The sequence below is a fragment of the Echinops telfairi genome, unplaced genomic scaffold (assembly GCF_000313985.2).
Source record: "Echinops telfairi isolate 266 unplaced genomic scaffold, ASM31398v2 ScPeMD7_53;HRSCAF=182, whole genome shotgun sequence".
NCBI classification, from domain to species: Eukaryota; Metazoa; Chordata; class Mammalia; order Afrosoricida; family Tenrecidae; genus Echinops; species Echinops telfairi.
The window spans coordinates 11,635,218-11,659,773 of NW_022103951.1; the positions used below are offsets into that span (position 1 = coordinate 11,635,218).

The window sequence follows — 24,556 nt, forward strand, 5'->3', positions numbered from 1 at the left end:
TGTTGACCTGCTCACCAAAAGATGAGTCATTGGAGACCACCAGCCACTCTGTGGGAGAGAAAGATGAGGTTTTCGACCCCGTAAAGTGTTCCAGCAGTTTTGGAAACCCACAGCGGCAGCTCTACCCAGTCCTATAGGGTTGCTATGGGTTGGAATTGTGTTAATGCCAGTGAGTTTTGTTTGTTTCCTGGTTGGTAGATAATTAAACATCTGCTCAGGCAACATTTTCTCCACGGACAATTCCGTGACTTTGATGGCATTCTTCACAGTGTGCCACCATCATCGCTTGTCTCCCAGAACACTCCCCCCACCACACACACGTACTTTTGTGCAGTCCACCTCGCCGTCTAGGGTGGGAACAGGGCTTGGTACCTTCTAGCACAGTTGTCTCCTCTTCCTTCTTGTCGAGCACGAGCTGCTCCATTTCTTTCCTCAGATCCTCCTGGTTGAAGTTGCAGCCGTCGAAGGCATCACTGACAAACTCTGACACACCTGGGCTGGTGGAAATCTCCTCCTCCTCCTGCGACTCAAGACAGGTGCGCTACTGAGAGACCCATGGGTGGGCGAGTTCCTGTGTCGTGTGTAAGTCCTCTCCCAGGGGAAGGTTGTGCCACTGACATCTCCTGCCTCTGCCAACTAAAGACAGGAGGAGCCTGGCTCTTCCACCTTCTAACTGGCCCAGGGGTTCGCTGACTGAGCGAGTTACCACCCAGCTCTCTTGGTCTTGCTCCCAGGGTATCATTCTACTCAGCATCTCATCCCCAACGGGCACAGCTGTGCCATGTGCCTCACCCAGTCAAGCCCTGGCTGCCTCCTCCTCAGGGCAGAGAAGCTCTCGGCTCACAGAGCAAGCGCTAGGACACCTGACCTTGGGGACTCATTTCCAGCCACCAACCCGCTCAGAAAACCGCATTACCTCTTGAGTTTTAAGCTGAGATTTGATTACAACAGGTGGTGTTTTGGGCCGTACTGCCTCTAAGAAGTGAGAATAAGAGAGACAATAATTGCTTGATTCAATTCTGAAGACATGTTGTAATGAACAGCTAAGATACCCACACGTATGATGATATGAAATCCTATTTCCCCAAAGAAGCTTTCAGGTGTGCCTTTCAGCTTTTCTCAGGTTGGCAGAGGAACCAGCCATGTGGGAATACTGTTTCATATACCATATGCAATGCCCTTTTGTACGATTTCAAGAAATTTCAGTACTAGGACAATCGTTGTAGAAGGGTTCTGCTGTTTCTCTTAGGAGAATGAGAAATTGTCTATCAAGTTTCCCCTTTGTCCCCGGTCACATTTGAAGCTTAGCCCAGCACCCTCACAGGCCTGGCACCCTATCCTTCTCACCATCCTCACTTTCTAGTGGACTAACCGGGGTCTTTACAGAATGTGGTCTGCAGTCCAGTTTGTTGGGAAGGTGGCCTTTTGGGGTAAAAGTCACAAAAAACAATGGTGCAGGATAGCCGTTGGCTGCATGCTAACATCACCGTGGAACACGGCAATGTTACTGTGTGAGCAGATACACCCCTTCCCCAGCCCGCAGCACCATTTCCTCATCTCCTGTGTGACGTGCATAATCTGGTCTGGGTACGTTCTGAACATTGCAAATTACTACAAACACAGATAGCCGTCACCTGCCTTCCCCACCCCCTGTAGGGCTGGCTTCCCTTCAGATTAGTACCTAGACTTAGCATGGGCAAGTAATCAACGTTATAAAGACACTTCTGACTTCAACGATCATTCCAGAAGTTAACACGTCTCGCTAATATTGTGAAACCTCTTTGCCAACAACCTGGGGCGCACACACTGTCTCCATGAAAGCTCGCAGGTGGCTGCCTTTGGGCGTGTTCTGCATGAAGCTGGACATGGAGCGGGGACTGGAACAAAGTTCAGCCCTACGCTGGTGAATACAGTTCATTCAGGACATGCCATGCCAAACCTAACAGAAGGTGGAAGAGGCAACGATACCCCCAAGCGCTGGCGTAAGTCCCAGTGGAGGAGACCGGCTCTAACAAGCCTTGGAGGAGAGGCCAAGAAAAGCAGGGCAGGGAGGATGAAAGGGGATGTGAACAGGAGAACTCAGAGGCAAAGCAAGGGCTGAGCGCAGGGCCAAGGTAAGGGCAGCCTGGGGCTGCCACGTGTGAGCTGGCTCAGTGATGCCAACAGAACAAGATAGGGATGTCCTCTGGGCGGGGGAGAATGTTTCCCTTAGGACCTCGAAGTTTGGGGCATGCACAAGACCACAGGGCCTCTAAGCTCTATTCCAAAAGTTGAAAGCAATTCTTTCCATGGAGCGAAGCGTTCCTCTCTGTAGGTACCTGTCAGTGGCAGCTCGTTTTCCCGGCCTGGGTTCCGCTCCTCCATGGCAGCGGCAGCCTGCTGCTGGGCAGCCAGGGCTGTCAGCTGTGCGGACTGCTTGATCAGGGAGACACGGTAGAAGTAGTTCCTCCAAAACACCTCTTCCTTCACGCTGAAAGAGACAACAATCCCATCTGAGGACGCAGGGAAGCCATGCACATGGGGGAAGAGAGGGGACTGGGAGAGATGGCATTTGGGAGCACTTTCACATCCCAGTGAGGGTCACAGGAGAGTCTCACGTGTGTTAGCGTGGAAAAGCTGAATAATAGGAAGAAAAAAGAAGAAGAAACCCTGAACTCCCCTTTCAAAGCAGCACAAGCCAACTTCCAAAGAAACAGTTGCTGTGGTGTTGCGGCCCATCGAAGGCGGCCCGTGTGTGGCTCAGTCAGCAGAATTGGACTTCCCAGGGGCTTCTTTCGTGGTTCGAGTTTTAAACTGTTTACTGGGACTTGGGATATGGTTTACAGAGGGAACTGGGTTTTCACTCAACAACTCACACACATTTTAATTCTTGACACTGACTGCAACGGTCACGTCACCACAGCATTCTTTCCCCCTCTTCCCTGTCCTTCCCAGCCTCCTTCTTTCCTGCTCCTGCCTGCTGATGAGCTTTGTCCAGGGGCAAATGCTGCCCTTTGGCCTTGTGTGGCTGATGGTTCTAAGGAGCGATGCGATGAAGTTCAGTACTTAGCGTGGCCCTTCTAGCCACCTCCAGTTTGGGATGTATTGTACATTCTAGCCTCTACTCCTGTGGTTCTAGTCCTCTTTTGGAGTGAGTGAATGCTATGCTAGTGGAGCCCTGGTGGCATTGTGGTTCCATGTGAGGCTGCTAACCACAAGGTAAGCAGTTCAAAACCATCAGCTGCTCCCTGGAACAAACAAACCCACAGGGACAGTTCTACCCTGCTCCACAGGGTCACTCTGAGCCACCGTCAACTCTAGGACAGTGGTTGGTTGGTTTGGGTGTGTGTTGTGCGAATGAGACAGGACTAAGGCCGTCATCTAGTCAACTCTGACTCACAGCAACCCTGTAAAGACAGGAGAAATGCCTCTGGATTTCTGAGGCTATCCATCCTTTTTTTTTAAAAGTTTTATCGGCACTTCATCCACAAAGCATACACTTCAATAGATCAACCATATCAAGAGTTGTATAATCGTTACCACAATCAATTTTAGAACATTTTCTTTTCCTCCATAGCTCATTGTTACTCATGTATTTTTTTCAAACTTGGCAAAAATATACACAACAAAACATTCTCCAATTCAACATCTTCACGTATAATTCAGTGCCAATGATTATACTCTTCGTGTTGTACAGCCATTACTGATATCGCTCTCCAGATTGTTCCACCACCACCAGGAAAATGAACCCAATTCCCCCTAAGCAAAAACTCGTCCTCCTTCACCCTTGGTAACCGGAGGTCAAATTTGGTTTCTTTTTTTAAGTAGGTTTTTGATAGGATATTCACATATCGCACACTTCCAGAGTTAAATGGCTTTAAAAGTGAGTTGTACATACATGATCACAATGAACCCTACTGCTCCCTCCCTCCAGCTGTAGATCTTTAGAGGAGCAGAAAGCCTGATGCTTCTCCCAAGGAGCGCTGGGGGTTTCAAACTGCTGACCTTGAGGTTAGCAGGCCAATTGTTAATCTACTGCATCACCATGGCTCTCCACCTTACCAGGGAGGTGTGATTCAAGTCACCATCCTGTTTCCTTGGGGGTATGATCTGCCCATTTGCCCTGGGCCAGGTGGTAAAAAAGGACACCTCCATGATGGCCCTCAATGTGGGCAAGATGTGTGACCTCCCCTTCTTCCTAACTGAGCATGCGCAAAAGACTAGTGCTCAGTCCTTGGTGACAAACACTAATCAGATGCCAGTCATTGCCCTAAAAGTCTGCTGGGTGGTCCAGGATGTGGGTAGCCATCTTGATGTGAGTCCCAATGTACTTTTTCTGTCGGGCTAAGCAAGTGAGCAGAGCCCTGATGGTGTAATTATGTGTTGGGCAAGATCAGCAGTTGGAAACCACCAATCTCTGTGGGAGAAAGGTAGGGCTTTCTACTCCTGTAGAGTTACAATCTCAGAAACCCACAGGGGCACGTCAACCCTGTCCTATGGGGTCAGCATCGACTCCATAGCAGTGAGTTTGAAGCAAGTGTGAGGAGCCCTGGTGGCACAGTGGGTTACGTGTTGGGTTGTGAACCACAAAGCCAGCAGTTCGAACCTACCAGCCACTCCAAAGGAGAAAAATGAGGCTTTCTACTCCTGGAAAAATGTATAGTCTCAGAAACCCCCAGGGGCAGTTCTACCTCAGTATCGGGTCTCTGTGAGTTGGAATCAACTTGAAGACAGTGGCGAGAAAAGCGAGTGAGACCTGCTTTTACTTTGGGGACGTTTTGCTCTCGTGGTTTAGACCCTGCCTCCACCTGACCTCCAGTTTCTGTAGCCCTGTGGAGGAAGAGGCCCCTCGAGAAGGACAGGGGAACTTTGGACTTATCAGCCTCCACAAACATGTGAGCCATTTCCTTAAGGGACAAAGTCCAGGGGGTCCACCAGTTCTAGCAGACCAGTAAGCCAGGTCTTTCCCCCACTCTATAAAGGACCTCCTGTTGTGATCCCTTTCTGAGCTTTGGGCTGGCACTGGGAAATAGGTGCCACCTTGGTTCTTCTGATCTCAGACTTGTGAAGGCTGGGTGTGGTTTGTGTGGCCCCATTAACCCTCTCGACTCAATCACCTGCCCCCCACCCCGCCCCCCCCTCTGGATGGGGAGAAAGCTCCATGGGGTTTTCAGTGGTTGGTTTTTCAAGTCCACTACCAGATCTTTCTTCCGAGAGTGCTCTGGGCAGGCTTGCACCTGCCACCTGTTACCAGCTGAGTCCTTAATCGTGCACATCACCGAGGGACTATCCCAGCCCCAAAAGCCTGTCCACATACACAGTGGCCAGGTGCCTTGAAACAGGAAAAGCAGCAAGCCTGCAACATCAAAGAGCCCAACACACACACACACACACACACACACACACACACACACAGAGAAAACCACAGCGAACAGACATGGATACTGCATGTTCTCAAGGGACAGTGAGATCCTGCTGCACCCGCACAACAACAATCACTGTGGTTCCTTGCTGTTGAGTTGACGGAACTCATGGCACCCCCCAGGTGTGCAGAGCAGTGCTGCTCCCAGGGGATTTCAAGACTGGGACCTGTAGGAAGCAGATCACCAGGCTTGTCCGTCCAAGGGCACTTCTGGGTGGGCAAGCCCTTAACTTTGTGTCCCCCAGGGACTCTGTGTCACAAGAATGGAGTGCTATGGAAAAAGGGATACTTGCAGCGTAAGAAACGGCTCGGGATTTAGAAACAATGGCAAAAGCAAGCCAAGGGAGTAGGCGACAAGTGAGGAAAGCCTGTAAACGAGCCAAGAGGAACAGCACCCTCTGCTGGAGGGGTATGCCAGGGCTGTGGCCCAGCAAAGGTGCTGGAGCTCACAGAACTAGTAGGGTCTCTTGTCAGAGAGAAGGGCTGTGGCAGTGGGACACAGCGAGAAGGCAGGGGGGAACACTGCTGCTGGGGAGGGCCACCGCCGCAGACATGACCTGCCATTAGCCACACGGCACGCTGATGGTTCCTCTAGGAACATGTGCTCGTTCTTCTAACAGGATAACAAGAGCACGTCTCACTGTTCCACCCCACACCCCCACACCCTGCCATGGCTTACAGCCTTGGTGGCACAGTGGTTAAAGCACTCTACTGCTGACTGAAAGGTGGGGGTTCCAACCCACCCGCCACCCTGAGGGAGAAAGATGTGGTGGCCGGCCACCAAAAAGATGACAGTCTGGGGCCCCCAGGAAGGGATGGGGGCCACTGTGCTCTGTCCTGGGCGGTCAGTCTGAGTTTGGTTTGGGGGTGGTGTTCTCCCTGGGGTGGCGCCCAGCTTACAGTTTGGGCACCAGGGCGAATCTCATCCTGCTCAGCAGTTCGTCTTCTTGGAGCATGACCAGGGCCACCGGGTGCATCTGATCAAAGTCAAAGTTGAACTGCACCCCAGCTGGGGGGTCCCGGAGGAAATTCCTCTTGTCCTTTGAAGCAAAGAAAAACATCAGGGCTGAGAACCACAAAACGCAATTACGATCCATCGTCACATCACAAATGGGACAGGGCGGACTGCAGTCGCCAAGTCCACCTGAGAGGGACCTGAGAGAGTTGGTCTCCTCGGGTTGGTTGCTCCAAGGAACAGCTTCCTCGCGGGCGTCACCAGTCACTTGACAGACCTGTCTGTTGTGTGGCTAACGGTGACGCCTGGAGATGGGTTCAGTGACAGACCTGCAGGATATCTAAGGGGCACAGTCTCGGGTGCCACCCATCCCTCTCAGGCCGGTAACCGGGTCTTTCTTATGATATTGAATTTTACTCTACAGTTTTTTCTCTTCTTTTAAAAATCATTTGATTTGGCCCTCTTACAGCTCTTATAACATTCCATACATCGAGTTTATCATTTGTACATATGTTGTCATCATCATTTCCAAAACTTTTTCTACTTGTGCCCTTGGTATCAGCTCTTTTTTCCCCCTCCCCCTCCCTCGTATATCCTTGATCAATTATATATTGTTAGTATTTACACTGTCCATTGTCTCCCTTCACCCACATGTAATCCTACATTTTCCTCTGACTTTCTCCACGACTTTCTATTATGATCCCCTCCGAGCACTCACGTGTGCTAGCCGGGCACCCTCTAGTTCTTCCAACCTTAGGGTACTACAGGCTGTGGTTAGTGTGAGGAGTTTTATTTCAGTCAATTCGAAGAAAATCACCTCTAGTGTTGCCCCTAGAGTATGACTTCTGGGCTGGCACATTAGCTTTCACTGGTAGATGCCCAGGGCCCATCCCCTGTGGAGTGACTGTGCTGTCTGAGGTGGGGAGTCTTCCAGGGCCCTTCGGTGGGCTTTATTTATTTGCCTTTTAATTGTGAATCAGGTGAAGGTCTACAGAGCAGAACCAGTCTCCATTGAACAATTCACCCACTTGTGTCATGCCATCAATTGCAACCCCCTCGATGTGACATCATTACTGCCCACTTCCCTTCCTATTTCAGTTGATTTCACTTTCACACAAGCATCTCTAACAGACCAAGAGAAAAACTGGAGTATGATCATTTCATACTGAAGTAGGATGCTGATCTGAGATTGGAAAGAAAAAGTTCTCTCAACGTAGAAGAAGCGGGTTTTAAAGGCTGCAAGAGGGATCTCGTGGGGGCAGGCTAGACTTGCACATCAAGCAAAGAGACCTTAAGGATACACAAATGAAAAGTTAGTAGAGGGGACAAAAGCAGAAGAGAGGGAGCAGGAGTTCTGGGTACTTTCCCAACGTTGCAAATTACTGAAAATTTGGGTAGCTAAAAAAATCTTTCTGCCCAGGCCAGAGTCAGGCCAGCCGAGCTGCAGCTTGTCTGCAGCAGACAATGTGTTCTACAGATAGTAAGTTGTGTTATAAGAAACTTACAGCTGATAAGGCCAAGATTTGCTGTTGGATTGTTTCCTCATCGTTACTGTCAACCCATGGAGGCACTGCTGCTTCTGGAAGGCGTTGAATGGCAAGAGGAAAAGGAACAATGGGTTACGATGGTTCCACTGCAGTGAGCCCCAAATCTGATCATGGACCACAGCACCCAGATTGAATTCAGGAGTCTACTGCATGTGTGCATTTGGTACAAAAACAACTAAACAAAATCACCTTGCTTGAATTTTATAGTGGGGAAACCGGAGCATCCCTTGACCAGGTGATTATAGAGTCAACATCATGTGTGAGGGAGGGACAGAAGGACAGACAAGACAGGCAGCATGGACCTCCAGGTGTGTGATCCTGTCAAGGATACATCACCAAGGCGTCTTCTAGTGCAGAAGGGGCTGCCTAGTGTAATCAGAAGACAGTTTGGGAGATCACTTAGAACTGGAGACATGAGGAAGCCAAGGAAAGTTTGAAACAGCAGCTGGGGCGGGCCTGCTAACTGTCTCTGAGAGATGCGAAGGCCAGGCTCAGTCTGGATGGCCAGCCTCTCGAGAAAACCCACCTCCCGCCATCTAGCCAATGAGTTTCCCAGATAATAACTCTTTACGGAAGCAGACGGCCTCATCTTTCTGCTGTGGGGCCAGTTCCCCGGAGGGGCCACTGGCTGAGCCTAGCTGCAGGGAAGAACGGACTTCTTCCCTTTCAGCCACCAAGGGTTATTGGGTTGTCTTCGTGACAAGAGATGGGGCTGTTTCTCACACGTTTCTGTACCCTCAGATCCTTCCCGTGGGGTCTGGCAGGTCGCAGGCCCAAAATCCAAGTGGACAAATTAAGTAAGTCCCATCACACCAACCTATACCATACCTGACTTCTTTGTGTGTTGCGCCTGAACAAATTTCTCCTGCTCCTTTTGGAAAGCCCCTAAAATTGTCTGTGAAAATAACAAAACAAAGAGCACCAAGCGTTAGATTACTTTGAAATGCTTATTAGGTACGAAAGTCCTGTATGAGGCCCTGTACTCAGGTTGCCTGAAAAAGCGGCCCTTCTCCATGTCCTCAACAAAGGGCAGGCACCGACATGTTTGACATTTAAGTGTATGAAGGCTTATCTTTTCAAATGCAGAAATAAGACAATTTCATTTTTGTATGCTATTCCATAAAATAATAAGGGGCCGATCAAAGCTCATGCTCACCAATAGTATATACAATACAAAGCCCTAAATAATCCTACAGCTAGGCCTTCCCTGGGGGCCTCCTTGGTCCAGGGACAGGCGAGGTCACGGCGGTATGGCAGATTCATCTCCAAACTATTGCCCCGAAGTGAATGTTGCAATAAAGGGAGTGCCGTGGACTTTTTGGTGTCCCTGTGCATATACGTGGGGGAGGGGAGCCTTCAAAGAGTTTGCGGCAAATGAGAATTGAAAGGTAATGGAATAGTGCCGTGACCATTTTGAAGTCCCTTGGCAAAGTTGTGCTTACTGTAGTCTATTAAGTGAGCAAAAGCATTACGGGAGTGTTTCAAATACTGTGAGGATGGAGCAAAGGTGACAATGGAGACACGCAGTGAGCACGTGCGATTAGAAAATTGGCCCTGAGAAACTTGCTTGGCTCAGAGCTGCCACAAATTTTCAATCTGTAGAAACTGCGCTATCTGTGAAGTGCAATAAAGGGAAGAACAACAAGACCAGGTCTTCCCATAGTTATGAACATAAATGAACCCCTCTAGGCCCATTCACTGCAGGCTTTTCTTAATGGACTAGGGTTTGGATCCCCTAATGGTGAGATGAAAAAGCACAGCATAGTATCTTCTGAAATAGTTCTATGAACAGGTTGATCTGACTCAAAAGGATCAATGTATTTTAGAACACATTCCAAGAAAAAACAGTTATTTAAATCAGGTAGTTGCTATCATTGCCATTTGCTAAACAACAACAAACAAGAAAACAACCCAAGGACCCAAAACAATTTAAAAATTCAGAATAATAGGTTTTTTTCCCCCTTCTAGTTGGGAGCGAATACAGTTCCTAAGAAGGGACGGATTGTATGAGTAGCTAGCGAATTTCAGAAGTGTCAACTTCTGAAGCGCATCGCAACCGACCTTATCAATGATGCCATCGATTTTCCCTTCCTCCACAGACTTCTTTATGGTTTGCGCGGTTTTGGCCACTGATTCGGTGATCTTTTTTGTAGCTACCGTTGCAAAGTTAAATAGATAGTCTGCAGAGAAGCAAATAGAGTATTACTTGGGTTCAAGGCTACTGCCTTTGGGGTTTTTCGCTTCCAGAGGATCCAATACTGTGGAGCAAGTTCAAGTTCCTTGCAAATTAAAGCTTGGCATGAGGGACGAGGTCCACTTTCTCTGTAGCTAAGGAGCCCTGGGGTAGAGCGGGTTTGAACCCACGAGCTGCTCTGTGGGGGAGAGACGAGGATGCAAAGAGCTACAGTCTGAGAGACCCTATAGTCAGGGTTGCTGGGAGTCAGAATCCATTCAGTGGCAGGGTGTGGGTGGGTTGGTGTTCACGGCAGCTCAGGGTTCATTTCTCTCTCAACGACCACAGGCTCACCCCAGCTGCTGTTTGAAAGTTTCCTTGGCCCCCTCAAGTCGCCAGTTCTAAGTGATCTCTGAAAATAATCTCCCTTCTGCTGCACAAATCAGATCAAGGTGCCTTTATCCCTTCCTTCCTTGCCAGCCCCCCCATCCCATCTTCCCTTTCTCCTCCTTCCCTCCTGTTCAGGGGAAAACATGCCTTTCCTCTCCCTGAGCCACCTGCTCCATGACCAGTCTTGGGGAATATTTCAGATACAGAAATCTTGGCAAGCCCAGATGGAAACATCCACCTCTACATCCTCCTTGCTATCTCTCTTCTGGTCAGCCCCGATTCAATGGCTGATTTTTCAGAAGTAAATCGCCAGACCTTTCTTCCTTGTCTTAGTCTGGAAGCACAGTTGTGCATCCTAGCAACACACAAGCCTCCACAGACAGGGGGTGGCTGCACTTGGGGTGCAGGTTCAGTAGCCGGGTCTCCTACACAGAAGGTGAGAACTCTAACCCCCACCCCCACCCTGCACTGTAATTTGCCAATCTTTAATTTGTAGAAAGTGTAGTCTCTGTGAAGGGTGCAAATAAAACGAGGTCTCATTCTTAGCTGATACAAACAGGCAAATGTGGAATGACATGAAACCTGGCACATGCAAACCTTCACTTTCACAGACCACTCTGCATGTCCTTGAGGACCGGAAGCGACACCCCACAGGAATTCTCCTGCACTCATAGATCACATTGCAAAGTCCACACACTCGGCAGGAAGAAGAAGGTGCGGGCACGGACCACAGCGGGTGGGCTGGGGATGCTCCTGGTGCCTGCGAGGTGCCTCGGTTAGGGTGCCTGTAGGGCACCTGGCAGCTGTGACTCACAATGGCCAGATGGGAAGGAAACTAAGAGGAAAGGCAAGGGGTGCTTTGCCCACCCAGGTAAATCCTTGCTGGACTGGCGGCATTGCTTCCCAGCACTCAGCCACTTGTAGGGAATTCAGGACAGTGCAGTCAACACTGCCCCTTAACCTCCAGCTTCCTTTTGCCTTGACCATTAACTGGAGTCTCCTTGCCCTTGCTCCATAGCGTCCTTTGGCAGTCACAGCCACACCCCAAAGGGACTACACTTATCTGTCCTCTGGCTCCATTCTTGTCAGCCCCCGAGGGGGAGGGGGGACATTAAATTCATGAGATCAGACAGCTATTCTTTCAGTACCTCTGAGGGGGTGTCAAATATGTCCCTCCCTCAGCTTCTCTAGATGACCCTGGTGTGTGTGGGTTATATGTCGTACTGCTAACAGCAATGTCAGCAGTTTGAAACTACCAGCGGCTCCACGGGAGAAAGATGATGCTTTCTACTTCAATAAAGAGTTGCCTAGTCTTGGAAACCAACTGGGGCAGTTCTACCCTGTCCTAGTGGGTCGCTATGAGTCAGAATTGACTGGATGGCAGGGAATTTTGTTTTTTTTTTTTTGGTTGGCTTCTCTGTTCTCCTGGCCTGGTTAACTTTTACACCCCTGGGGAACCAGTCCCTGGATCTGGGGCTGGAGCAAGTGTCTTGTGAGGCACTCACTCAGCACCTGGTCTGGCCCGGTCAGGACTCAGGACACTCTGGACCCCCGGGTTGACACCGTCTTCCTCACTAGCCTACAAGTCCTCTGAGCCCCAGTGCCTCCTCCGTGAGGGCTTGTGTGGGGTGACACCACCTGGGCTGAGCTTTAGGGTGCTCACATCTGTCTGCTGACCTGAGTGATGTGATAGAGGTGGCGGCCAACCACGTGCTTCTTCATAAAAATATTCTTCGCAGGTAGACAAAAGACATTGAAAGTTCAAATAGTTGAATCCACCCAACTGCCACTGAGCTGATTCTGACTCACAGCGACCCTCCATCAGATTTCCCAGAGGGTCAACTTTTATGGGAGCAGAGAGCCTCGTCTGTCTCCCTTGGAGCGGCTGGTGAGCTTGAACCACTGAACTTGCAGCTTATCAGCCCAACACTAAGCCACAGAGCCACCAGGGCTCCTTCTATAGTACAGGGTTCTCTTTATTAAGATGTTCCCCAGGGGTACATTTTTAATTGGGTTCTACAGTAAGTCTCACTGCCATCGAGTCGATTCTGAATCACAGTGACTCTACAGGACAGAGTAGAAAGCCCCTCAATGGGTTTGCAAGGCTGTAACTCTTCATAGGAGCAGAAAGTCTCATCTTTCTCCCTCGGAGCAGCTGGGGTTTTCAAATGGCTGACCTTGTGGTTAGCAGCCAGTCCCAATGTGTAATCCAGAGGGAGGGATGTTATTTAAAACGGTGTCTTATCATAAAGTTCTATCAGCTGGATGTTAAAAACTGTGGGTGAAGTACACTGACTGCATGGACCCTGCTTAGAGGAAACATAGTTCTGGGGCTCAAAGAAAGTCCATCTCTGAACAAGAACGTCAACGTCAAAGCCAACACAAGGAAGATTACTCATTAAACATAGGAGGAGGACTCAGAGAGGGGTGGGAGCACTGTCGCCCCCGAGCCCTAGGAGGCTAGGAGGCCTGGACTCTGAGGTTTGTGAGAGACAAACTTCCACGTGAGGGGTCTGACCAAGGGGAGGAGCGCCTCAGTGATTCCTCAAAGAGTTCACCCAACACCAACTTGCGGGCAATTTTGCAGCTTAGTCAGGAAAAGCAGGCTAAGAAGGCATCTGATAAGAGGGAGGGAGGAGTAATAGGGGTCCAATTTCTACCTTGGGAGCTCAGGACCAAAGAGAGGGTCAGACATGAAGTAGGTAGTTCCCAAAGGAGGCACCAAATTAAAACTTTGAGGAATGAGTATGACAGCATAAAGTACTTATTTTACCTTCATTTTTCAGTCTGTTATTTTTTTTTCACCAGCTCCCTAGGAAGAAGGGCAGGCATACCAAATTTTTATGCAATGAACTATACATTTTTGCCAACCAAGCAACTCTCCTTTTCTTCAGTGTGCTGTGCCCGTTACCTGCATGGGCACATTATTTACAAGCCCTCCTCTGGGGAAGAAGCCTGAATCTGTCATCAGAGCTGTGGACATAAGGACCCAATTGGATACTTTTGCTTCTTCATTAACACACACACACACACACATTTTTTTCAGGCACACACTCACATTTGGAGCCCTCTTGGTTTGCAGGGTAGACAGCTGAACTTGAAATGCACTTTCTCCACAGAAAGAAGAGGCGGAGGAGGCTGGCCTAATTAGCATAGTTCTACTGCAATATTCCCAGCCTTCTTCAAAGGAGAAGAGGAGGTGGCCAGCAATGCAGTGAATTATTTAACATGGCTCTTCTAGCCAGAGCTTTTGTTACTCCCACCAAACAACCTTTTCCGGACAGGAAACCAGTCTGAGAAGGACATCATGCTTTGTAAAGGAGAAGAACAGGGAAGAAGAGGAAGGCCGTCAATGAAATGGATAGACACTGTGACTACAGCAATGGGTTCAAGGGCAGGAGTGATTGTGAGGATGGCACAGGTCGAGGCTGTGTTTTGTTCTGTTGCACACAGGGTTGCTATGGGTCAGAACTGACTCAATGGCACCTAACAACCACCACCAAAAGTCGGTAAGAGAAAGTAAGGGATTCCATTGGCATTGATTGTCAACAGGGTTCATTACGATTGCCATCCTACTGGGTATAAAAATGAACAATCTCAGAAGCTGGAAGGTGGGGGGGGATAGCTAATAGTGCAGTGCGTCCTTTGGACCCCAAGATCTCTGTGCATTGAACCTCCTTGATCTAGGAGACAGCTGTGACACCAGAGGAGGTAGAAGAGTCCACTGTAAAGTTGAGTGCTTTAAGGCAGCAGGCTGGCTTGTGGAAATGGGGTGCCTCCAGGCAAGTAACTGGAGGAATAGGTTTGCTGACTTATGGAGTTAGAAATGAGAGCCCCTTTCGGGTTGAGGCTTCAGACAGGATGGTGTTATGGCAGAGTAGCATGCCTTTGGGGCATCTATTGGCAACCCCCAAAGAGCTTTGTAACATTACCTGACCAGGGTAGAGGCCAACAGGCTGTGTGTCTGAGAAACCAAAGACCAGAGGCCAGCCTGTGAGCACAGCTGAGAAGAAGTTGTCCTCCCTGAACAATTGTATCCTGAGTTTTTTAACCTGTTAACTCCTTTAATAAACCTTATACTTGTGAGTATCATCTTTGAGTTGTGTGGTCATTGCAACTGATTATGGAACCCAGCTGAAAACTAGAGCGTTGTGGGAGGGACAGTTGGGAGTCAGAATTGGTAGGGTGGGGTTTTCTGACCTCCCCAAACCCCAAAACCAAACTCACAGCAGTTAAGTCGATGCCAACTCATAGCTGCCCTATCGGACAGGGTAAAATTGCCCCTGTGCGTTTCCAAGACTATAACTCTACTCTTTACGGGAGTAGAAAGCCTCTGTCTGTCTCAAAGAGGCTGGTGATTTGGAACTCCTGACCTTGCAGTTAGCAGCCCACAGCTTAACTCCGATGCCACCAGGGTTCATAGAAACCTGCCTTTGGTGATATTGATGTGGAGCTTGATTTCCCTTCCTCCTTGTGAAGCCCAGGAAGGTCAGATGTCACCCACTCATCATTTCATTTCTTTATACATATCCCTTCTTCGTAGTGGTTACTCATTGGGCTGCAATCCAAAAGTTCAGCAGTTTGAAACCACCTCGGAAGAGAGATGGGGCTTTCTACTCTCGTTAACAGTTACGGTCTCGGAAACTCACAGGAACAGTTCTACCCTGTCCTATAGAGGCGCAATGAGTCGGTATGAACTCATGGAAATGAGCTTGATGTTGTTGGTGTGTGTGTGTTCTTTGGGTCCTGGGCATGGACTGGTGTCAGAAACATTTTCGAAATGAGTTTAGGATTAAACTGGATTAAACCATGGGAATGACCCTGATTTTTACACTCCTCAAGACAGAGGCCTTCTTTTTTTCTTTTTCAAGAAAGAGTAAAGACACAACTCTAATTTGGCCACCTTTATAACAAAAACAAAAATCACCGCCTCACCCCTCCCACCCCACCATTTTGTGCTGAATGAGAACTGTTACTTTGAACTGGTAAGGAAACTAAAAAAACTCACTGCCATCAAGGCGATTCCAACTCATAGTGACCTGATGGGACAGAGTAGAACTGACCCTGTGGGTTTTTGAGACAAACTCTTCACACGAGCAAAGAAAACAAAGCAAAATCTCATCCGCTTGTAACAGGGCTGGTGGCTTCAAACTGCTGACCTTGCAGTTAGTAGCCCAACCTGGAACCCACTAGACCACGAACCCTCAGGTAGGAAGGAGCTTTTAAATGAGAGCCCTTTAAACTATTGCCTCCTTCAGATGAAGGGATTAGAGAAGACCAAACAGTTCTCAGGAGGGAGGATCAGGAGGCTTGGTTTGGGGGCAGGGAGTGGAATGTAGCCCTGGGTGTACATCCCTGGTGAGTTGCCCTAATTCATAAATAGGGTGGCCACAGACCAGGAAGTTTTTATGCCCCAGTCTTGAAGGTAAGCTCTCAACAGATGTTTGCGGAGCAAATAAAGTTCCCAGGAATTCCCATGTTGATTTTAAAAGACTAATAAGAGACTGAACCTACTCAGTAGGAGTCAGGCGCACAAATGCATAATTTTTGTTTTCAAAATGTAGAGGAGTCTTTCTTTTTATTTTTTTACATTTTTTATTTTTTTAATCATTTTATTAGGGGCTCATACAAATCTTATCACATTCCATACATACATCAACTGTGTAAAGCGCATTTACACATTCATTGCTCTCATCATTCTCAAAACATTTCCCCCCCACTTAAGCCCATGGCATTAGGTCCTCATTTTTTCCCCTCCCTCCCCGCTCCCCCCTCCCTCGTGAGCACTTGATCATTTATAAATTGTTATTTTGTCATACCTTGCCCTGTCCGACGTCTCCATTCACCCACTTTTCGGTTGTCCGTCCCCCAGGGAGGAGGTCACATATAGATCCTTGTAATCGGTTCCCTCTTTCCTACCCACTCTCCCTATACCCTCCCAGTATCGCCACTCACACCACTGGTCCTGTAGGGATCATCCGCCCTGGATTCCCTGTATTTTCAGTTCCTATCTGTACCAGTGTACATCCTCTGGTCTAGCCAGACTAGCAAGGTAGAATTCGTGTCATGATAGTGGGAGCGGGGAGGAAACATTTAGGAACTAGAGGAAAGTTGTATTTTTCATCGTTGCTACATCGCACCCTGACTGGCTCATCTCCTCCCGGAGACCCCTCTGCAAGGGGATCTCCAGTGGCCTACTGATGGGCTTTGGGTCTCCACTCCGCACTCCCCCCATCATTCACTATGGCAAGATTTGTAGAGGAGTCTTTCTGCAGATAACGTACCTCTCAGGGTCAGCAGGTAGAAAACACACACACACAGAAAACCCAATCGCCTTGCTTGTCTCTTTAAAAGTGTGGTCAGTACCTTTGTGCATTTCTAAAACCACCTCCATTTCAGACCCCAAGAAGTGCTCTTATTTCTGAAACGTTAAGCAGAGAGAGAGAGAGAGAGAGAGAAAGAGAAGGGGTGGGGGGACTTCCACCTAATCTCAGCCTCCCAAGCACCAGAAGGGAGTCTGGTGAGGCATCCAAGAAAGACATGGCACACGTGTGACCTGCGAATTACTAACACATTTACTGAAAAATACCTGAGGGCCTTTCCATTCTGTCAATGTGAGGGCGGGGTCCTGTGGTGGCTTGTCCATGGCTGTGATGCTGGAAGATATCCTCTGGCATTTCAAATGTCAGTAGGGTGACCTATGCCTAGGGCACAGGTTTCTGCAGGGCTAGAGGTCTAAGTAAAACGAGCTAGCAAACAAGGCCTGGCAAGCGACTTGGGAAAATCAGCCAAGGAAGACCATGTGGATCACAACAGGAGGGGAGGGGGCGTCACCAAGTTCATGGGGGAAAATGCCAAGATACTGTTTGTGAAAGTCCATTATCTTTTGATTCCACTTTTCCACAAACTTTTTGAAGCAGCCCCCCACCCCCCCTGAGGTCTGATGCAGTGTTGGAGGATGTGCCCCCTAGGTTGGCAGATACTCAAAACGCGCAGTGGCTGCAAACAATGGACGTCAGCCTATCAACAACTGTGGGTGTCTGCTTCTATCTTGTGCTTACACTCTTTAATGAGGGGGCTTCAAAAAGTCCTGGGAAAAGGTCAGTATCTTTTAACTTGATTTTTTTTCCCCCTTGAACCTTTTGAAGTCCCGCCCCCCACCCCACCCCTGTGTAATGACAAGAGATCGACTCCAGCCCCGCCCTACAGGAATCCTGTCTATTCGCAAACCAAAGACAACCAATTCCAAATGGAATTATAATCACATGCATAAAGTCCAAATCTGCGGCCGGGGCGCTGATTCCCAATCACAGCGAACATTGAGGGCACAATCGAACTGCTCCATAGGGTTTCCGAGACTGTAAATCTTTAAAGGAGCAGAAAGCCTCATCGATCGCCTGCAAAGCGCTGACCCGGTGGTTAGGAGCTCAATGCTTATCCCACGACGCCTCGCGGGCTAATCACAGGCGTTTGGACTTGCTGCCATCGAGTCAAATCGGACTCATAGCGACCCTATAGGACCGAGCCCAACTGTCCGTTTGAGTTTCCGAGGCTGTAACTCTTTACGGAAGCCGCCAGCCCCAACTCTCTCCCGAGTGGGAATCGACTCGATGGCAGTGGGTTTGGGGTACTGCTTGGTTGAAAACGGACCCACAGGGATGAATTCAATCCCGGACCTGAATGAAGGGTGACCTAAGGACCATCCATCTTGGGGGTCCCGAAAGCCTCTACCGGACGGCGTCTCTTTTGACCGCGGTACTGATCCCAGTGTTGACAAAGTGCAAAGAGTCGCACACCACCAGGAACTTCAGGAACCATCTTGACTGCTGCCTAGACTAGAGGCCCCGGCTCCTCAATGCCAGCCCCTCGCCCGCCCAGTCCCACCCAGGAAGACCGATCGACGCACCGCCCTCCCCTTCCCGCGGGTCCTGCCGCTCCTCCGGGGGACACTCACCGCCGAGGCCTCTGTCCTCGTCGAGGAGCTCCTGGTCCCCCACTCTCGGCGGCTCCTCCTCGGCGGACTCCGCCACCACCTCGGAGCGCCGCTCAGGGGGAGCGTCCCCCTCGGGCTGCCGATCCTCGTCCGCCGCCGGCGGCTCCAGGCCAAACCAGCTGCTCAGACCGCGGAACATCCCGCCGGCGGGGCCGCCGCCGCGGTCCCGGTGCCCGGAGAGCCCCCCGGGTGCTGTCAGCGCCGGACTCTCCCCGGTTCCTCGTCTAAGGAGATGGCCGGAAGTAGGAGCAACCCCAGAGGGAGCCCTCGGTTTCCACGCCTCTATGGCAACGCCTCCGTGGGCCGTTTGTCTACGTCACTTCCGGCCGGAAGTCCCCAGTCGCGACGCTGATTCGTTTGGATAACTTTATTGTCCGCTAACAGGGTGGACAAAAAGCTTTCACTTGGGCGAAAGCCGCTCTCGGTTTGGGAGTCTTCTCGATGCGGGGGGTGGGGGGGTGGAGGGAGGGAATAGACTTAGCCAGCTGTGTCGGAAAGGTGCTAGGGTCTAAGATCTAGTCTAAGACTTAAGTGGCGAGGGGGGGCGGAGAGACAAATGCAATAGACCCTCCCCTCCCCTCCTTGCAGTCAAATTCTCATTTACACTTAAGAATGTTCTAATTCTCTAATTCAGCAGGTTTGGATGAACAAAACTATCTGGGCATATAAGCCTTTTAGATAAGGAATGGAGCCTGAGACCTTGAAGGGGTGACAGGATGTCTCCCTTTCGAACCAGGCCTCCTTTGCCCCCTTGCTGAAGCGCTGTGTGCATTGCAACAGACCTGGGGAACATTCCCCCAACATTGCCCTTTGCCTACTTGACCCAGGACACAGGAGATGTGTCCCCATCAATCTGGAACGTGCTGACCCAGGGCTGCAGCCCAGCCAAACTTGAAAGAAAAGAGCATGAAACCCATGGACAGACTAAGTAACTAATTCCCAAGTTGCTTGATCATCCACTGAGCAGGCAACCTCCCCTTTCAAAGTGCCAGTTCAAAACCACATGTGTTCCCCAAGAGAACATCTCTTCTCAACTCGCCAGGGGGAGACCCGTTTGCCCTTCACTGAAGTTTTGGGAAGCTTTAACCCTGATGCTTCCGTCGGTCAAGCAGGTGCAGAAAGAAGCTTAGAATTTCTGGAATTAATCCGGTCTTGGTAATTTGGCTAAAACCGTGACAGGCATCCCGATCCACATCAGTGGCATCATTCCATATCTCAAAGGCCTCGCTTAAATGGTGTTACAATTCCAGCGCTGATTAGCAGCAGGCTCGCTCTTTTTCTTCCCGGTGTCATTCTGAGCCTGACCTAGGTTTATGAATGTCGGTTCTTTGCCACAGCCCTACTTTGGTTAGTTTCTCGTTTTATGCTAAGATCAGACACTACCGCACTAAGAAGACATATTAAATGGGCACAAACCTAACAAAGATTGTGAATAGGGTATGAGATTTTCTGTTCTGTAGTACACAGGGCCGCTATGATTCAGAACATTAAATGTCAACACTTCGTGACTGTTACTAAGGCGCTCCGGCCCTGCTCAGCTCAGGGTGGGTGCGGCCTCCGTGAAAATGGATATAGCGTTGTTATGGTTGTTAAGGTGACCAGACGTCCCGATTTTTAACAATTTGTCTTGCGTCCCGTGGCATTATTAAAAAGTCCCGATTTTTGGAAAGAATGCAACACAAGCTAGGGGACGGCGGGAGAGCAGGAAGGGAATACTGTAAACGGTTTTCGGCTGCCATATGGCTGTTTCGCCAGGATATGAGATTTATATTATTTTTGTTAATTTTATAACGTTAAACTTTAATAATAACAAATAATTATTGAGAACTGATTATCGAGAACTGCTTATCAAAGTTTGCATTGTTGATCAGTTGTTAGAATTCGACCACCATTGTTTGGACTTAATGAACAATGGCATTTTTTGGCATTGGCAACAACGAAAACATTTTGTAACTGTCTCTCAGACGATACACATCGTACTGCGTGCTAGTGCTAGTTAAACAAGTGATGTCAACAAATCAGCTATTCAGATAATTTAGTTAAGTAATTTATTTATTTCATAAATACATAAATTTTCTTGAATTTAGCAGACAGTACTCGTATTCTTTATATTTTATAGTGGCGGGAAAAAATCTAGCGCCGGCCTTGAAAGTGACACTTATGACTTACATTATGGCAAATTCAGAGAAAAAAATAATACAAGTTAGTATTGTTATCATTTAGAAAGAAATATAGGATTAAAATTAAAATAATTTAAAATATATAGTTACTTTATAACAATCAAATTAATTTAATTTATAAACTAACAATAAAATGTGTTCATGTAATTATGTACCAACTTGCTGTGTTTTTAAGCAATAGGTATATAATAATTTGTAATATAATTTTAAATTAGTTTTTTTAGATTTTTAACATAATGAGTAAGAAAAGAGGATGCAAATTCAATGATGATCTAAGAAGTGAATTTCCTTTTATTAAAAAACAGAAAACAAAAGCGGTTACATGGTAAAATGTGAGAAATGTAATGGTGAATTTTCTGTTTCTCACGGTGGGAAGAATGATATTTTAAAGCACTTGGAGACACAGAAACATAAACGATATTTAAATACTGCTGCATCTTCCTCCAAAATACAGGATTTTTTTTCGGAAAACAACTTATGGAGACGAAGAAAAGAAATTAGCATTAGCAGAGGGACTTATGTCTTTTCATGCTATTAATCACAATCATTCCTTCAGATCTATGGACTGTACATCACAAGTTGTCAAAAAGTTATTCAACAAAAAATTTACCTGTGCTAGAACAAAATCCGAGGCAATGTGTGTAATGTGCTTTCCCCATATGCATTTTCAGAATTAAACAAAAATCTAGAAAAAATTAATTTTATATCCATATATTCTGATGCATCTAATCATAAGGATATAAAGTTATTTCCAACCATTATTAGATTTTTTGATTTGGAAACTGGAATAAAAATTAGAATTTTAGAATTCATTTCTGTGCTCGGCGAAATTTCTGAAATAATTTTCGGTTCCATTATTAATATTTTGGAAAAAAACAATTTAAAACAAAATGATTGCATATTGTGCAGACAACATGAACGCAAATTTTGGAGGAAAAGCGAGAAGAGGTACAAATAATATTTTTTATAAATTAAACAAAAACCTTAATCAAGACATTATTGGTGTTGGTTGTGCAGCACACATAACGCCATTCAAACAGCTGCTGATTTGTTTCCCGTAGATGTGGAAAATATTGTTATTTAAATATATTCTTATTTCTATATATACACTGTGCGCGTTGAAATGCTTAAAGAATTTTGTGAAACTGCGGAAGTCAAATATCAGAAAATATTTGGATACAGTAAAATGTTCTGGTTAGCTCTTTTGCCAGCTGTCGAAAGAATTTTGAAAATATACAATCCTTTGAAATCCTACTTTCTGTAACAGGATAAATGTCCTAGAATTTTATAAAAGTTTTTTTAAAAAGAATCTTCATTTGGCTAGAGTTTGTACACAATCAAGCGGCTCTTTTTCAAAAGGCTATAAAACTTATTGAAGGTGACAAAATTTCGGTAATCAAAGTAGCAAATGATGTTAATAATTTAAAATTTCAGTGTCAAGAGCGGTTAGAATGTAATTTTCTTCCATTAACTATCCGTAATAGTATAAACCAGCTAGAAGAACATGGTGCAATAAATCATGCACATATCATGAATCACGTTAAAAAGTTCTATAGTAACTGCATAGATTATTTAGATTATTATATTATCAATGTTATAACATAGATTATTATATTATCAATGTTACAATGATATTGAACATTTTCATTGGTTTACATTAAAACAAGAAGTTAATTGGAATGATGTGAAAAAATCATTCGATCATATTACTCAAAATTTCCCATATTGTAATAGTTCCAAAAATGATCTTTTTAATGAGGTATCATTATTAAAAATATATTGATAAGGAAAAGGCTAAATCTTGGGCATCAGCAAAAATCACAATAGAGAACAAATGGTTAGAAATATTTCATTATTTTGAAACAAACCATACAATAATGCACTAAAAATTGTGGAATACGCGCTGTCCTTACCAGAAACTAATGCTGTGACTGAACGTGTTTTTTCTATGGTAAATACAGTGTGGACATCAGAAAAATCACAATTAAGTGTTCAGACTTTGAAAGCCATTTTATGTGTGAAATATAATTTAACAAATTCTTGTGAAAAATTTCATGACCTCTTAAACAACGACAGCAATCTACTAAAAAAATTCACTCAAATGAGAAATATGCCAAAGAATAAAATAATACTATACATACTTTTTTAAATGTATTATATTTGCAAATTGTACTTACGTTGAAATTAAAAATATGTTATAATACTATTTTTGCGTTCTATGAAAATTTTTGTTGCTCCATATAGACCAAATTTTTAATCAAGAACCCCCCACCCCCACCCCGTCAATGGTGTCCCGCTTTACCAATGTTAAAATCTGGTCACTTTATTGTTAGGGGCATCGAGTTGGTTCCAACGCAAAGCAACAACAGGACCAAACACTGCCTGGTTTTGCACCAGCCTCATAATTATTCTTCTGTTTGAACCTCCTCAAAAGCACAATCAAAACTGGCACAAAGCTCTTAAGTCCTATGAAGTTCAGAGCCCGGGTTGCCGTCCATGGGGTAACTAGCAAGTTCTAGACCCATGTGGTTTGTAAGGGTCCAGAGATAACTTGTACTCACGCACACACAAACACTCACACACACAGAAACACACACACAGGAGCAGCCAAGAGTTAAACCACAGTTTTATGGAAACAGGATCATTTCAAAAGAAATGAGGCCTTCATGAGGGATGAGGCCACCTTAAGCATAGATAAGATTTGCTGCACTCTAGAGGTGGAGCGGGCTCTCCCTGGCAGGTTGAGAGGGGTCATGGTCTAGGGGAACACATGTGGTTTTTAAAAAAATCATTTTATTGGGGGCTTGTACAACTCTTATCACAATCCATACATCCATCCGTTGTGTCAAGCACATTTGTACCTTTGTTGCCACCATCATTCTCAAAACATTTGCTTTCTACTTGAGCCCTTGGTGTCAGCTCCTCATGTTTCCCCCTCTCTCCCTCCCTCCCTGCTCCCCCTCCCTCATGGACGCTTGATAATAAATCATTATTATTTTGTCATATCTTACACTATCCGACATCTCCCTTTACCCACTTTTCTGTTGTCTGTCCCCCAGGGAGGAGGTTATATGTAGATCCTTGTAATTGGTTCTCCCTTTCTACCCCACCTTCCCTCCACCCTCCCAGTATCGTCACTCTCACCACTGGTCCTGAAGGGATCATCTGTCTTGGATTCCCTGTGTTTCCAGTTGCTATCTGTACCAATGTACATCCTCTGGTCTAGCCAGATTTGTAAGGTCGACTTGGGATCATGATAGTGGGGGGGGGGTTGGTGGGAGGAAGCATTTAGGAACTAGAGGAACGTTGTGTGTTGAGATGGCACTTTCAAAGGGGAGGGGGTTGCCGCTCTGCAGATGGTCAAGCAACTTTCTAATTAGTTACTTGGTCTGATTTGGGTTTCATGCACTTTTTCTTTCAAGTTTATTTGGGCCGCGGCTCTGGGTCAGCATGTTTTCCGATAATCTTCGAGTACAGTTTCTGAGTCAGAATATTGACCAGGACTTCGTTTCAATGTCAAGTGTTGATCAATCCAGTGCTCACAGACTTGTTTGTTCATTCCCTTGACAGGCAGGGCAGAAGACCCTGTTCTGTCTCTAACAAGTGCCAACGACCAATTTACAGGTAATAGAGAGGTCTGAGGAAGGTGCTAAAGGACACCAGGGGATGCAGCTAGCAGAATCCAGGCTGTGAGAAACCAGGGGCGACAAACAACCTTGCTTCTCAAATTGCAAGGAACAGAGAGAGGGAGGATTAATAGATTTTAAAACCTCCCAAGAGACATAATCCATGGCAACATATCCTTTATTGGAATCAAAATTCAAGCAAACGAATTGGAAAAGATAGTATGATGTTTATACACATTGCCTAAACCAAGCCCACCCACAGAATCCAATCAATTGTCACTCTCCATGACC

General features: G+C 46.9%; 1 protein-coding gene across 2 annotated transcripts in view; it reads right to left on the minus strand.

Moving 5' to 3' along the window:
* The window catches only part of SYAP1 (synapse associated protein 1), a 20,790-nt gene extending 2,086 nt beyond the window's left edge, over nt 1-18,704 (minus strand). The window contains exons 1-8 of one of the 2 annotated variants that reach the window (XM_045290776.1): nt 18,421-18,704; nt 9,965-10,083; nt 8,732-8,798; nt 7,862-7,935; nt 6,302-6,441; nt 2,319-2,470; nt 917-975; nt 373-520 (exon numbers count right to left, since the gene is read on the minus strand). In XM_045290776.1, the coding sequence (XP_045146711.1) occupies nt 373-520; nt 917-975; nt 2,319-2,470; nt 6,302-6,441; nt 7,862-7,935; nt 8,732-8,798; nt 9,965-10,083; nt 18,421-18,598 (937 nt within the window). In that variant the 5' untranslated portion in view covers nt 18,599-18,704. The remainder of the gene's footprint in view (nt 1-372; nt 521-916; nt 976-2,318; nt 2,471-6,301; nt 6,442-7,861; nt 7,936-8,731; nt 8,799-9,964; nt 10,084-18,420) is intronic. The other variant, XM_004709940.2, reaches the window with a different exon arrangement.
* Between the last annotated feature and the right edge of the window lie 5,852 nt (nt 18,705-24,556).